The following is a 15,764-nucleotide window of genomic DNA, read 5'->3' as shown; positions in this document are numbered from 1 at the left end:
GTGCACTCCTGCTGAGATTTATTGATAAAGCTGCACACTGCTATGGATTAGTGGTAATCGGTTTTGCATTTTGAGTTTCGGAAACTTGTTGATTCAGATGTGAGGAATGTAGCTGAGCTGATTGTTGACTTCTCTGGGCTGTCTGGGATTGGATAGAATGTAAGCACAGTGCCAAACATAGGCAGGAACAACAGCCAGTGAGACAGCAGTGTGGATTCACACTCCATTCTGCTACGTGCTACAATTCAGATCCTGCCTCACCTTCACCTCCGAGTTTGAGCTTTGCTGCTGGTCTTCTCCAGGCACCTGTGGGTCTGTCTGTGAGTGACTGGTGTGCAGTGTTTGTGGATATGCAGTTTTATTGACTTTATTACTTACTACTCATTAAGCTTCCCCAGAGTTGAACCTTATTGGTACTGAGCCAATCAATTGCTATTCTGTGACACAGCATGACTAAACACAAACAGCCTTCTAGAAGCAACAGTACATTTTTCCTTCTTAGGCAGTCCCTCTACAGCAAGGAAGACTTTCTTCCAGTGCAGTGTTGTGTTTCCTGAAGTGACTAAACAGTCTGATTGTGGATCACGACACCCTCTCCCAGGGTGGGTAGCTGGTTTGTTTTAGGAAGCAGGTGGATTGACTGTTCTTCAGGCTGTTATCTCTCTCTGCTGAGCTCCTTACCTCAGCCTGGGCCTGTCAGAGACACTGGAGGTGTTTAAAACCTGCGCAGGTATTTCTTCTGTTTGGACAATCTTAAGCACAACTCCCATGAGTCACTGAAGGCATTACATTTGTTCAGGCAGGCTTAGGCAATACTCATGAAGCATTTTCTCCATCCTCTTGGTCATGATGAAGTCATTGCAACTCAAAAACATTGAAACTAGGAGCAGGATTATACCATTCAGCCCTTCACACCTGCTCTCATTCAATATGGTCATGGCTGATCATCCAATGCAATGTCAAAGAACAAAGAAAATTACAGAACAGGAACAGGCCCTTCAGGCCTCCTAGCCTGCAACGATTGAGATCCTCTGTCTAAACCTGTCACCTATTTTCTAAGGGTCTGTATCCCTTTGCTCCCTGCCCCTCCATGTACTTGTCCAGATACATCTTAAAAGACACTATCATGTCTGCATCTATCACCTCTGCTGGCAACACGTTCCAGGCACCCACCACCCTCTGGGTAAAGAACTTTCCAAGCATATCTCCCTTAAACTTTCCTCCTCTCACTTTGAACTCATGACCCCGAGTAATTGTGTCCCCAACTATGGGAAAAAGCTTCTTGCTATCCACCCTGTCTATACCCCTCATGATTTTGTAGATTTCAATCAGGTCCCCCCTCAATCTCCGTCTTTCTAATGAAAATAATCCTAATCTACTCAACCTTTCTTCATAGTAGTGCCCTCCATACCAGGCAACATCCTGGTGAACCTCCTCTGCACCCTCTCCAAAGCATCCACATCCGTTTGGTAATGTGGCGACCAGAACTGTACACAGTATTCCAAATGCGGCTGAACCAAAGTCCTATACAACTGCAACATGACCTGCCAACTCTTGTACTCAATACCCTGTCCGATGAAGGAAAGCATGCCATGTGCCTTCTTGACCACCCTATTGACCTGTGTTGTCACCTTCAGTAACAATGGACCTGAACACCCAAACATGTGTCATCAAACATATTATCACTTGTTCCCATATTCCTTGATGCCTCCAAAAATGTCTATCTTTTTCTTGAATATATTCAGTGACTTGACCTCCACATCAGTTGTGGGAGAGAATTCCACAGGTTTGCTACCCTCTCAGTTAAGAGATGTTTCCTTGTCTCGGTCCTAAACATTCTAGCCATTATCCTGAAGCTGTGTCCTCTGGTTCTAGGCTTCTCCACCAGGGCAACATCCCCCCCAAACCCCGCATCTAGTTCCTCTGGTTCAGTTAAGAATTTTATATGTTTCAATCAGATTCGCTCCTCAATCTTCTGAACTCTAATGAAATCAAACCCAGTTAAACCAATCCATCCACCACCTCCTCTGACAATGCATTGTCGGCAGTCACCACCCTTTGTGGGAAAAAAAAATGACCTTGCACATCTCTTTTAAAAATCCTCCCCTGCACCTTGGACCTGTGTCCCCTGGCAATTGGCTCCTCCACCCTGGGAAAAAAACCTCATACTTTCCACTCTCTCCATGCCATTCACATTCTGATAAACTTCTATCAGGTCACCCCTTAACGTCGTCTGTTCCAATGTAAACAAACCCAGTCTATCCAACTTTTCTTCATTGCTTTAATCCCCCACACCAGGCAACATCCTGGTAAACCTTTTCTGCACCCTCTCCACATCATCCACATTCTCTGAGAGTGTGGTCACCAGAACTGTACGCTATTTTCCAAGTGTGGCTTAAATGAAATTCTGTAAAGCTGCAGCATAACTTGTCTATCCTTATACTCAATACCCCTTCCAATGAAGGCAAACATGCTGTAGGCCTTTTTTTTAAAACTACATTATCTACCTACACTGCCACCTTCAGTGATCTTGTGAGCCTGCACACTCAGATCCCTCTGCATATCACTACTCCTAAGGGTCCTGCTGTCCACAGCAAAATTTTCACTTGTACTTGACCTTCTGAAATGCATCATTTGTTGGAATTAAACTTCATCTGCTATTTTTTTTTCCTATCTGTGCTTCCAACAGAGCAGCGTGATGGCTCAGTGGTTAGCATTGATGGCTGGCAGCACCAGGGACCCGGGTTTTATTACAACCTCGGGCGATGGTCTATGTGGCATTTGTACATTCTCCACGTGTCTGCGTGAGCTTCCTCCAGGTGTTCAGGGACGTATAGATTAGGGGGATGGGATGTTCTGGGGGGTGGGGGGGGAGGGGCTTGTCAGGCTGAAGGGCCTGTTTCTACACTGTAGATGATCCTGCTGTATACTCTGACAAATTATTCACAATTCCACCAATCTTTGTATTGTCTGCAAGCTTACTAATTAGACCAGCCACATTTTTCCTCCAAATAAATTTATGTAGACCACAAACAGCAACAGTTCCAGCACTGGTCCCTGTGGAACAACACCAGTCACAACCCTCTATTCTGAAAAGCATCCTTTCTCCACTACCCTCTGTCTCTATGACAGAGCCAGTTTTGTGTTCATCTTTCCAGCTCACCCTTGATACCATGTGACTTTACCTTTTGTATCAGTCTGCCATGAGGGACCTGGTGAAAGTCTTTCGTGAGGGCCATGGAGGCAACATCAACTGCTTTTCCCTCAGCCATCTCTGGTCACCTCCACAAAAAAACTCTATCAAGTTAGTGAAGCATGACCTACCCTGCACAAAACCATGCTATCACTAATAAGTCTGTTTGCTTCTAAATGCACAGAGATCTTGACCTCAAAAATCTTTTCCAATAATTTTGGCAACATGCTGAAGTAGCGGAGAAGGAAAAGTTGGGCTCTCAAGTTTTTTTTTATTTTAAGCTAATGTGAATGGTGCCTATATATGGCAATAGTACACACTTTTCATTGCACTTTATAGTGAATATGTGTCAATAATAGGATATCCTATTTGAACTTCCCTACCATTGACGTGAGACTCACAGGCCTGTAATTTCCAGGATTATCCCTGTCATCCTTCTTTAAGAATGGGACAACATTGGCTATTCTCCAGTCCTCGGGGGCCTCACTTGTGGCCAGGGAGGACATAAAGGTATCTGTCAATGCTCCTGCAATTTGCTGCATCTGCCTGTCTACTTGCATTGCATGGGCAAGGTCATCTAGACCCCTCTGTACACTTCCCAATACATCACCATTTAAATAACACTCTTCCTTTCTGTTTTTCACAAAATGTATAACTTCATATTTAATCATGTTATACTACATCTGCCATGTGTTCACCCACTCACTCAACTTCTCCAAAATACCCAGAACTCTCCTTGCATCCTCGTCACTCGCAATCCCACCCAGTTCTGTGTTGTAAGCAAACAGAAAATGTTTAATTTGGCTCCTCCATGCAGATCATTTGCAGACATTGTGGATGGCTGGGGCCCGGGCCGTACCCCACTAGTCACTGCTTGCCACTTGATAAAATATATATGTGTTCATTCCCACCCTGTTTCCTGCTGTCAACCAAATCTCAATCTGTGCTAATTTTTTGCCCCCTTTTCTGTGAGTTTTAACTGTCCACTGTCCCTTATGTAGGACCTTATCAAAGTCATCTGACAATCCAAATGAAAGCACAGCCACTGATTATCTGTTTTACTTGTGACATTGTCAAAAACCTGCAGCAGATTAGTTAAGCATGATTTGCCTTTCATAAACGCATATTGGCTCTAGCCAAAGCATTAATATTTTATCTGTAAATTGTCTGCTTTTTGAGCAGACAGGTTTGGTAGAGGCAGTGAGAGAGAGGCAGAGCGAGGGGGGCGTGGGGGGTGGTGGGGAGATGTGGTCAGGTCACCTGTGGTGCGACATGACCCCAAGATCCCGCTTGAGGTCATCCTCATGGGGACCGAACTTGGCTATCAGCCTCTGCACTGTTGTGTATCCTGAAGTCTGTCTTGGAGGACATTTACCCAAAGATCCAAGGTAAAATGTCCTTCACTGCATTCACTGGGCAGAGGCTGATAGCCAAGTTCGGTCCCCATGAGGATGGCCTCAAGTGGGATCTTGGGGTCATGTCGCACCACAGACGATCCCACCTCACTATACAGTGACAGACACACACACACACGAGAATCTATGGAGTGAATTTATCTTCACGGAAACATTTTATTTTGTTCAAGAAGCCCACAATTTACAGACAGTCAATGTAGTGTTTTATAAATTCCTACTCTAGAAATAAAACCAGTCAGACTCCAAACAAGGCCTCACACCTAACCTACATTGTCTGACCTAAAATATCATGTCATCTCTTCCTTACACTGATAAAACCTTTAGTTCGCTCAGGGCAGACTTGAAAGGAACTTGGAGATTTACATATACATATTAACCAATTAAAACCTTCTAAGTGATTAAAGATTTAACAGCATTTTAGGTCTGTTTAGCACCTCCTCATCAATTCTGTGACTCTTTGATCTTTTCCTTATAAATTCTGTGTCTGATACCACCTCTCTCACTGACACCCAGAGGACTGAGGTCTGAAAGCTTGTGTTTTCAAATAAACCTGTTAGACTATAACCTAGTGTCATGTGATTCCTGACCCATATCAGGCCCAGTTTAATTCCTGATTCTTGACACCAGGTCCAGATTAATCAGTGACCGTGCCATCAAGTCTAGGTTATTGCCTGACCCCTTCACTAAACCCAGATTAACTCTACACTGTCACATCAGGCCCAGTTAACTGCCGACTCCTATATCCTATATCCCTCTCCGATTAACCCCTTGACTCCTACACCATGCCAGCTTATCTTTGATTCCTCCATCAGGCCCACTTGAACTCCTCACTGTGACACCAGGATCAGTAAATCCTAAAATAACGAGGTGTAGAGCTGGACGAACACAGCAGGCTAAGCAGCAGAGGAGCAGGAAAGCTGACGTTTTGGGCCTAGACCTTTAAGGGTCAAGGCCCAAAACGTCAGCCTTCCTGCTCCTCTCAGGCTGCTCGGCCTGCTGTGTTCATCCAGCTCTGTACCTTGTTGTCTCAGATTCTCCAGCATCTGCAGTTCCTACTTTCTCAGTAAATCCTAACTCAACCACCACACCCAGTGAACCTCCTGACTATTACATCAGTCCAAGTTTAACTCCTGACTCCTACATCCATCCCTGATTAACCCTTTGACACCTAAACCAGGGCTGGTTTAACTCCTAACTTTGACACAGCAACTATAATGGGAGATCGATTGGCCTGGATTTTAGATTTCAGACAAGTGAATTTTAAACAGTGTCTTCAAGGAGAGAGAGAGTCGGAGAGGAGGAGAGATTTTCAAAACTTTTGCCCTAACAAGGGGCCAACACCGTTGGAGCAATTAAAACAAAGGGACACAATCAAGAACAGGATTAGAAGAGTACTGACAGATGTCGCAGCATAAGGAGACGTGGGACCATGGAGCATTGAAAATCAAATCCTGACTCATACATCAGTTCCAATTTAACAGCTTGTCTCTGATATCAGACCCCATTTAACTTCTGACCCCTACATCCATCCCTATTGAACCCCTGACCCCCTCACTAGGCCCAGTTTAACTCCTGACCTATGGTGAATCTGGTACATTATATTAGAGCTTTACTGCTGACTGGCCAATACCCATCCGTGTGGCTGGAACCTAAAAACAGCTTGACATTTTTGAACTGCTGTCTGCTGAATGTCCTTTTCTGGTCTCTGGTTTTATAACTTGATAACACTTTGGTGAAAAGCTCACCTGACTTTCTTCTCACTCTTACCTTTCCAATTTTTAAACTTGTTCGTCGATTCTGAACATTTGAGAGTCACATGCTTGGGGTAATTCTAGAATTTCCAGTTACATTCTTCAACAGTTTATGAAGCTGTTTTATACCAAAGTCCAGATTTTGGGAAAGATCTTAAAATTCTCCAAAATTCAGGGTTTTGATGCTTTATTTTCAAATTGCACTATGGTCCCACCTCTCTTGATGCTGAGAGATCTGTCTATACTCTTCTATTCCTGGTTCCTTGTTTTAACTGTTCCAACACTTGTTGGCCCCTTCTTAGGGCCAAAGTTCTGGAATTCCCTCCCAAATCTCTCTTTCTTTAAAGGCTGTTTAAAATCTCCTTGTCTGATAGCCAAAATCTGGACCAATCAATCAATCTCCCATAATAGTCACTGTTTTGGCCTTAGTGTTACATTTTGTCTGGTTGCTGAAAAATTACCTGGAGATACGTTATATAGCACAGCACATTAAAAGATGCTATATTAATACCAGTTGTTGTAAGTGCTGCTTCCCTATGCTTTCTCTTTTGCTGGCCCTTTAGTAAATCAAATGCATTGTCAAAGCACACTATTGTAGCTGTGCAGCAACTGAATGTAGAGTTTTGTACAGTAGCGATGCTATCATATTGCACTGACAAAACAAACAATTTTATTTTCAAAGAAGGTTCTTTTCACTCGGCTCACAAGAAACATTTTGAAATCCAGCTGCCAAATGAACACAGTCCAAGTTCTGTGAGACTATCTCGCAGTTGTTTTCTAACACAAGGGAGAGGCTAAGTTGCGTTCATCCAAACCCAGTCTGGGATTGGCTTCACTGTATGTCCCACTTACAGTTCATAGAATCCCTACAGTGTGGATGCAGGCTAATCAGACTATCAAGTTCACAATGACTCTCTGAAGAGCATCCCACTCAGACTCACTCCCTACTGTAACCCTGTAATTCCCATGGCTGGCCCATCTAGTCTGCGCATCCCTAGACACTATGGGCAATTTAGCATGGCCAATCCACCCAGCCTGCACATCTGTGGAGGTGAGGAAACTGCAGCACATGGAGGAAACCCACACAGATGTGGGGAGAACATGCAATCTCCAAGCAGACAGACAGACACCCGAAGCTGGAATCCAACCCAGGTCTCTCGCTCCGAGTCGGCAGTGCTAACCACTGAGCCATCGTGTCACCCCAACTGCTCAAACCCAAGATGGTTTTTGTCAATGCTTAAAAGTTTGAAACTGTGCAACACATCGAATTAGAGTCGGATTTGTTTGGATGGTCTGACAGAGAAAGGAAACAACAAGAGGAAACCAATCAGTCCTTTCAAAGTCTGTTCTGTCATTCAACAAAATCATAGCTGATTTATATCCTATATCCACCCACCCGACTGCTCTTCTCACTTAATATGCTGGGCTAACAAAATTGTATCGATCTCAGACTAAAAATTATGAATTCAGTGCGCACCCAACGTAATTTAAGGAAGAGAGTTCCACTCTTCTATTCCCTTTTGTTTAAAGAAACATCCAGGCTCTGATTTTAAGGCAGTATGCCTTTGTGCTAGTTATCTCCACCAGGAGGTAAATTCCTTTCAAAACCCTAGTCAAACATCAACCAGATCACCCTTTTAACCATTGCTATTTCAGAGCTTACAAATTGAATTGTGCCTCCTAATCTAATCTTTGGAGTTTTCAGTGACATTGGGAGGGAATGGTCTGGCCTACATGTGACTCTAGACCAATAGCACTGCATTTGGCTCTTATTGAACTGGACAAGCAAACCACTTGGCTTTCATACCATTAGGGATGAGTAACAATGCTACAACAACGCCCATATTCCAGGAATATATTAAAACAAAAATTCGGGTGAATTCTGTACTGCCATTCTTTGTGTCCAGAGTTATCCAGATGTTGTAGCAGAATTGGCTCTCATTTGTATCATCTATTATATAATATTTGAGAAAGAAATAGGCCATTCAGCCCAAAAAGAGAATGCTGGCCCACCACATTCTCCGAGTATTTTTGATTTTCTTTTGTGCCTCACCAACAAAGTTCACTGACAGCTGTGAAACTCAGTCACCCACAAGCTCCAAAAGTAGGTTCAACCTTTTTAAGCTGTCACCTAAAGTATTTAAAGATCTTGTGTGATTAAAATGTGGCGATGCTGGTGTTAGACTGGGGTGAACAAAGTCAGATGTCACCCCGCACCAGGTAATAATCCAACAGGTTTACTAAAAAAAACTCACGCTTTCAGAGCATTGCCCAGTGCTCGGAATTAAGCAGTGCTCAGAAAGCTTGCAATTTCAAATAAGCCTCTTGGACTGTAACCTGGCGTTGTGCAATTTCTGACGTTGTGTTATTAAACAAATGGGGCATGCCCAAATGAGGAGGGCTGTTGATAACCACTAACTTTTAATGATTGATGAACATGGATCCATGGATTTCCTTTGACGTTTCTGGCTTCTCACCATTTACAAAATATTGAGAACACTCATTTTGGTTCAAATTCCTGTGCTGTAAGTTTCCAAGCTTCTTGGATGGCTTCAAACTAAGCTGGGTTGAAATCCACCTGCCACCGTTTTATCAGCTGTCTCAATCTATCTAAGCTATCAATATCGCTTTCTGCTTTCTGTCTGCACCTCTTACCATGTCACCAATCTTTACGACATCAGCTCACTAGTACATACTGCTGTCTGCTGCATTATCACAGTCATTAATAATGAAGACAAAATAAATTGTTACAGTTACATTATGTCTTCACAACCTCAGGATGTTCACGGCCAATGAAATGGTGTAATTTTTATTGCAGTGTGGTCAGACGGTATACACACAGCAAGATCCCACAAGCAGCAATGTGACAGCCATGGTGCATTTCCAAGATAGATAGCAGTCACAATTTTGAGGAAAATGACAGGATCGTAGAATTTGGCCCAAGTCCACACTGATCCACTGAAGGGCATCTCACCCAGACAAATCCCCCTACCCTATCCCTGTATCTCTGCATTTCTTGTGGCAAATGCACCTAACCTACACATCCCTGGACACTACGGGCAATTTAGCATGGCCAATCCACCCTAGCCTGCACGTATATGGACTGTGGGAGGAAACTGGAGCGCCCGGAGAAAACCCACACAGACACAGGGAGAACGTGCACACTCCACACAGACAGGCACCCGAGGGTGGAACTGAACCCAGGTCTCTGGCGCTGTGAGGCAGCAGTGCTAACCACTGAGCCACTGGGGTGTTGTGGCACATCGCTCATAAACCATTATCTATTCAAGTGCCAGACCCAGCACCTACACAGAGCAGGGAACTGCACGCCAATGTTCACAATCAATGCAAAGTGTGGCTGACCATCCAGACAATGGTAAGGTCATGCACCAGGCACGTTTGTCACAGGCTGGGAATGACCACGAGCTGAGATTCCTGAGTACTGACATCTCTTTTGCACACATCACAGGAAGCAAGGTTCCCACGTTTTAATAAAAAGGGCCTTGTCGAAAGTACACAAAGGAAGTCTTTGTACTGCAGTGTGAACGACAGGCAGCTACAGACTAGACAGAACTCACTCAGAGTGCGATACTGATCCACTGTCTCCTACATTCACAATGTGATTATGGTTTAATTAACACAACCACCACTATCAGTCAGAAACTGCATTGAATCTGTGGTGGATGATGGATCTACTCGATCAGGTTCTGTCTTAAATTCCCGTCTTCCTGTTGAATTATATCCACTCTCCACTACTCATTGTCAAAGAAATTGTTGGCTGAACAGTTTTCCCCACTCTCAGTGTAAGGAGGACTCGGCCACATTAGTCATCATGAACCGCTCCCTCATGTTTTTCCCAAATGCCTGCTTGCTACAAGTGGATAATTTAACTCAGATAGGGAGACCCCATTCCCCAAAACAAAACACTCCCTTACTCCAAGCTCAGTACTGCTGATACAAGCAACATTTCTCCTGTATATTTGTTTATTGTGAAGGAAAGGCCTCAGATTGATTGGTTTACTTCAGTTGTAGTTGCAATGAATAAAACCAATGATACAGTTAGAAAGGCAACTTTCTATTCACAGCAAGGTCATAGGTCACAAAACGGCAGCTGGGTTGATCGATTCCTTCAATGTTTGGATCAAGTGAAGTGGTTAGACTCTGGTCGAAGATGTACATCGATTTTAAACAGGAATCGAAGAGTTTATACATCATACTGATGCTGAAACACAGCCGGTCCTGTTTGTTTCTCTATGTTGCATCAATAGATTGTCCAATCCTGATGCTTGAACCCTTGATCCTTGATCCCTTTACTATTCAAGGCCTTATCTGTCTCTGTTGTAACTACATTCAATGATTTGGCCTCCACATTCTTCTGTGACAATTAGTTCCACAGATTGACCACCCTCTGGCTGAAGAAGTTCCTCCTCATCTCAGTTTAAAAGAGGCATCCCTTCACTCAGGAGGTTGTGCCCTTGAGTCCTAGTCTCTCCTACTGGTCGAGGCATCTTCGCCATAGCTACTGTATCCACGCCTCTCTGTATTCTGTAAACTTCAATCAAATCCCAACCCCTATCCTTCTAAATTCCAAGGAGTATAGACCCAGAGTCCTCAAATGCTTCTCATCAGAGTAGGAGCCCTTCATCCTCAGCATCCTTCTTGTAAACCTGCTGTGGATCACCTCCAAAACAAGCACATCCTTCCTCAGATACAAGGCACGTTAACCTTAAGAGAATCCTGAACGAGGATTCCCAAATCCCGTTAGGCATCAGGTTTCCAAAGCCTTTCTCCATTTAGAAAATAGTCTTCACCTCTAGTCTTCCTACCAAAGTGCATAACTTTGCACTCTCCCATGTTATACTCCATCTGCTACTCCTGGCCTGTACAACTCCTTCTGCAGCCCACCCTCCCACTTCTTTGACACTACTTGTCTTTCCAAACTTAGCAACAGTGCTCTCAGTTCCTCTGTCCATATCGTTAATGTACGATGTGAATAGTTGTGGTCCCAACAGTGACCCCTTTGGAACTCTACCAGTGACAACTACTGTCCTGAAGAAGGCCCCTTTATCCCCACTCTCTGCTTTATGCCAGTCGGCCTTTCCCCTATCCATGCCCCTTGCCCCTAACACCATGGACTCTTATTTTATTTGGCATCCTCCTGCGTGCGCCTTGTCAAAGGCCTTCCGCAAATCCAAATGAATCATGTCCACAGGCTCTCCTTTGTCTAACTTGCTCATTAACCCCTCAAAGAATGCTAACAGATTTGTCAGGGATGACCTCCCCTTGACGAAGCTGTGCTGACTCAGCCTTGCACTTCCAAGTATTCCACAATCTCATCCTTAATAACGGACTCTAGAATCTTTCCCACAACCAAGATCAGGCTAACTGGCCTGTAGTTTCCTGTGTTCTGCCTCCCTCCTTCCTGAAAGAAGGGTGTTACATTCGCCATTTTCCTATCCACGGGACCCTTCCTGACTCCAGCCGGGTGATTTATTCACCTTCAGGCTTTCCAGCTTCCCCAGCACCTTCTCCTTAGTGACGGTCAACATGTTTCTTTTTTAAGAGACTGGTAAGATCTGAAGTAAATACAGTCAGCATCACAGATGTTGGCTGTGCCATCCTCACCTTGCTCTCAGGCTGCAAGTCCCAATTCCACAAGGTGGCAGAATTCAGTGGGAACCTCCTTCATGAAGCGAAGGCAAGTACCTGCTGCTCCTGACAGAGCTGGAGGAAAGAGAAACAACTGTGGGAAATTCTGAGTGAGGACTCCCCTGATGAGAGTCCTTCCCCCTCCCACTCCTCCTCCAGCAGCACGTCCTTCTCTGTGCTGCCTCTGCACCATCGTCCTGCAGCTCAAGGGGGTTGTTAACTCGAATGCTCATAAGTGGGGTCGTATGGTCCAAGCAGTCCCTAGGAGGCAGCGCCAAGATCATGTCAACATGCAGAGCTACATCCTGTAAACAACTCTGCAAACCCCCAACTACATCTATCCAGATCCAGTAGGAATTAATCAGCAGCTAGCCTTGGAATAGTTATGACCCCTTCAACAGGTCCTTCATGTTGTTGGAGGTTCGCTTAACTCTGTGTGCTGGAGAAAGGGCCTTACTTGCAGGTGGGAATTTCAAAATAGCAGCAGAGGTGCAACTCAGTGTTAGACATTGACTGTACTCTCAATCTCTGCAGTCTGACTGTGCAAACTTCCAATGCCTTGTCGAATGCCCTCTTTCACACCCTGACCAAGCTAGGGCCTGAGTTTGGCCAGTGCTAATGGCGTGCCCATGTAGCATAAAGCAAAATAACACCTTTTGTACCAGTACTGCGAGCATCAAGAACCCAGATTTTGCTGCTGACAGCTCTTCCTAAAACAGGTCTGACCTCCTGAAAATATAACGTCTTGGTAAATCATGTCAACTCCTTGAATCATGCTAACCGTCATTAAACATGTCAGCCTCTTCAAATATCACAGCTCATCCTAAAAGCATCAGAATCCACCACCTCCTACCCCCCCACCAAGTCTGATTTGAGCATCTGAACTGAACCGCAGAAAGCCGCACGGACTGATTTGTCAGCAGTTCGGGATGGTCCACACTAAACACAGCTTCGGACTCAGTGACAAGCCCCAGTTACAGGGTCTGTGGCAGTGACTGAGGCTCAGCAGTCTTCCTCCAGGCCCTGCATCAAAGAACAAAACTGCTTGTTGAGCAGTCTGTGTGCAGATTACATCACAGTATTAAAGAGCTCCCCTATCTTCCAAAGCTGCAGACACATCCAACTCCATTTCAGTTTCAGCAGTTTTAGTGATCAACTTCTGTTCCTCGCTTTTTAACATGGCCAATCATTCTTGAAGCAGCCAGCCTAATCCAAATTGACTGCTGTCACTGTATAATCCTGACCTTAGCCCCATGTCACTGTAAATTATTACCACAGGTTCAGATAAGTCCTGTGCAAGGTCACTCCTGCCTGCAATATGGACCAGTCACTCACTACCTATAATCACCACAGTAGCACTGTCCATGCCCAGTGTCATCACTATAAAACAGTACATACTCGTGTAATCATGATAGCATTGCACTTTCTCAGAGTACTGACTATAGCATTGTCCCTACCAACTGTAACCACTGGAGTTCTGTCCAAACTGATCACTGCAGCACTGTTACTCATCAGTAGACCACTCGAGCACTGACTTTATCCAATAATAACTGCTGCACAGTCCCTAACCAGCGTCATAACTGAAGCATTTTCTGTACACTGTGCAATCATCTTTTCTCAAGCTCCCTCTGAATATTGTATGGTTCATTCAGAGTACTAGTATTCTCCTAAACGGTAATGAATAAATGCATAGCTCCTTTAGCCATTCTTGACTAGTCAACCCCTTCATCCCAGGAATCAGCTTAATAAAATCACTTTTGAATTGCCTCCAATGTCAATATTTCCATCTTTAAACACCGGACTAAAATAGTACACAGTCCTCCAGGTGTAGCCCCTCACTAACATCCTGTACTGTTTTAAATACTTACAGTCACACAGCATGGAAACAGACCCTTTGGTCCAACTCATCCATGCAAGATTTCCCTGATTTTAAATGTGAACACCTTAGCAATAAGAGGCCATGTTTCCATTTACCTTCTTAACTAATTACCGGACCTGCAAACTAACTTTTTGTCTTTCATGCACAAGAACATACGGATCCCTCCGTGCTGGAATTTTTTTGAATTCTCTCTCCATTTAAACAATAGCCTGCCTCTTAATCTTCCTGTCAAAGTGCATAAGCTCATACTTTTCTGCATTAAACTCCATCTGCCAAGTTTTTGCCCACTCACTTTAAACAATCTATTATCCCCTGGCTGGCTCTTCCTGTCCTCATTACAACATGTCCTGTCACCTACTATGTATCATCAGCAAATTTGGATACATTGCACTCTGTATTAATGACTTGGAGGAGGGGCACAGTGAAAATAATTGAGGCCTAGGTCTGATTTTTGTGGCACTTCATTTCTTTCCAACACGGAAAAGACCCATTAATGCCAACTCTCTTTCTTCTGCAGGTTCACCAACCCTTAATGGTTATACATTGTCCCCCATACTGCGAGTTCCTATCCTGTACATTAATCTTTTTTATGGCAGCTCATCAAATACCTGCTAGAATTCTAAATACACTATGTCTACAGATTCTCCTTCCTAAATTTCACTTGTTAAAGCCTCCAGGAATTACAAGCAAACTTATCAAATATGATTTCCCTTTCACCAGACTATGTTGACTCTGATTGTGTTACATCTTACTAAATGCCCTGCTATTTGCTTCTTAATAATAGACTCCAGGATTTTCCCAATGACACAGACAGTAAAGTGATTGGCTTGGTTTCCAGCATTCTGCCTCCCTCCCTTCTTGAACAAGAAAATCACATTAGTGATTTTTCCATCTGCTGGAAACCTCTTGGAATCCAGTGAGTGCTGGAAAATTTCAACCAATACCTCCACTAAACTATTCGCTGTATTCACAATTGCATTCAGTGCCCTCACTGTAGCACTGTCCTTATCTTGTGAAATCACTTGAGCTCTGTCCCTACCCAGTGTAAGGGTGACAGCACAGTTATAACACAGCATATAATGCCTGCTCCTTGGCCTGCTGTGTTCATCTAGCTCTACACCTCGTTATCTCACTATTTCTCGTTTAGGTTAACTTGCATAAACGGGAGAAGTTGTGAAGTTTGGCTGATGGATTGGGCCTGTGCCTTTCTGTGATAATAACGTGTTTCTGAACGCATCCTCGGTTCTCACTCTCTCCAAGCTGCGAGATGACGGCTGACTGTGTCCACCGTCCCCCAACACACACACACACACACACACACACACACACACACACACACACACACACAGGCTGGGTTGCAAGTGGTTAATGTCTCTGCATTAGCGTCTCTTCTGAGCTTCGATCCGAGTTCTGTCTCGACATTCCTTTAAACTGATCCAGCTTTCCTTTGCATTCGGAGGTTGTGCTTACTTACCCGGAGTCCTCTTGCTGGCTTGGCCCTGGCCTGACATCTCCAAAGAGAGCGGCTGCAGTGCTGGGTCCACAGCGGTAAGTCAGCAGGTGCCGACTGGCATCTCCGGAGCCAGGCGGCTGTGCTAAGGAGACGTCTGGAGGTTAAGGCTGTGCTACTCCGCTGCCTGACCCCCTGTGGGAAGCAGCAGCGACATAAAGCTTGAATATCACTGCAGCTCATGTTGCACCAACCACGCAGCCCCGCTGCAGTAGGGGTGGGGGGTGTTAGGGGGGTGGTGAATGCTGAGAGTTACACAGCATTAATAAAACACTCAGCACACAACACTGAGCCAGGCTGCTGACGGCTTCAGGCACAACTGTAAACCAACCTACTGAGTACGCCTGGGGTCAGATACGAGGAATGA

General features: G+C 44.6%; 1 protein-coding gene across 2 annotated transcripts in view; it reads right to left on the bottom strand.

The window, feature by feature from the left end:
* LOC125461387 (dysbindin-like) overlaps nucleotides 1–15,763 on the bottom strand; it is a 30,763-nt gene extending 15,000 nt beyond the window's left edge. Inside the window, exon 1 of one of the 2 annotated variants that reach the window (XM_048550109.2) lies at nucleotides 15,362–15,763. In XM_048550109.2, coding sequence (XP_048406066.1) covers nucleotides 15,362–15,398 — 37 coding nt within the window. In that variant the 5' untranslated portion in view covers nucleotides 15,399–15,763. Of the gene's footprint in view, nucleotides 1–11,984; nucleotides 12,079–15,361 lie in introns of those variants that run through there. The other variant, XM_048550110.2, reaches the window with a different exon arrangement.
* Nucleotide 15,764: the final 1 nt, after the last annotated feature.

This window comes from Stegostoma tigrinum, chromosome 19 (genome assembly GCF_030684315.1).
Source record: "Stegostoma tigrinum isolate sSteTig4 chromosome 19, sSteTig4.hap1, whole genome shotgun sequence".
NCBI lineage: Eukaryota > Metazoa > Chordata > Chondrichthyes > Orectolobiformes > Stegostomatidae > Stegostoma > Stegostoma tigrinum.
Note: the sequence above shows the minus strand (reverse complement) of the source record. Positions and strands in the feature narration are given on the sequence as shown.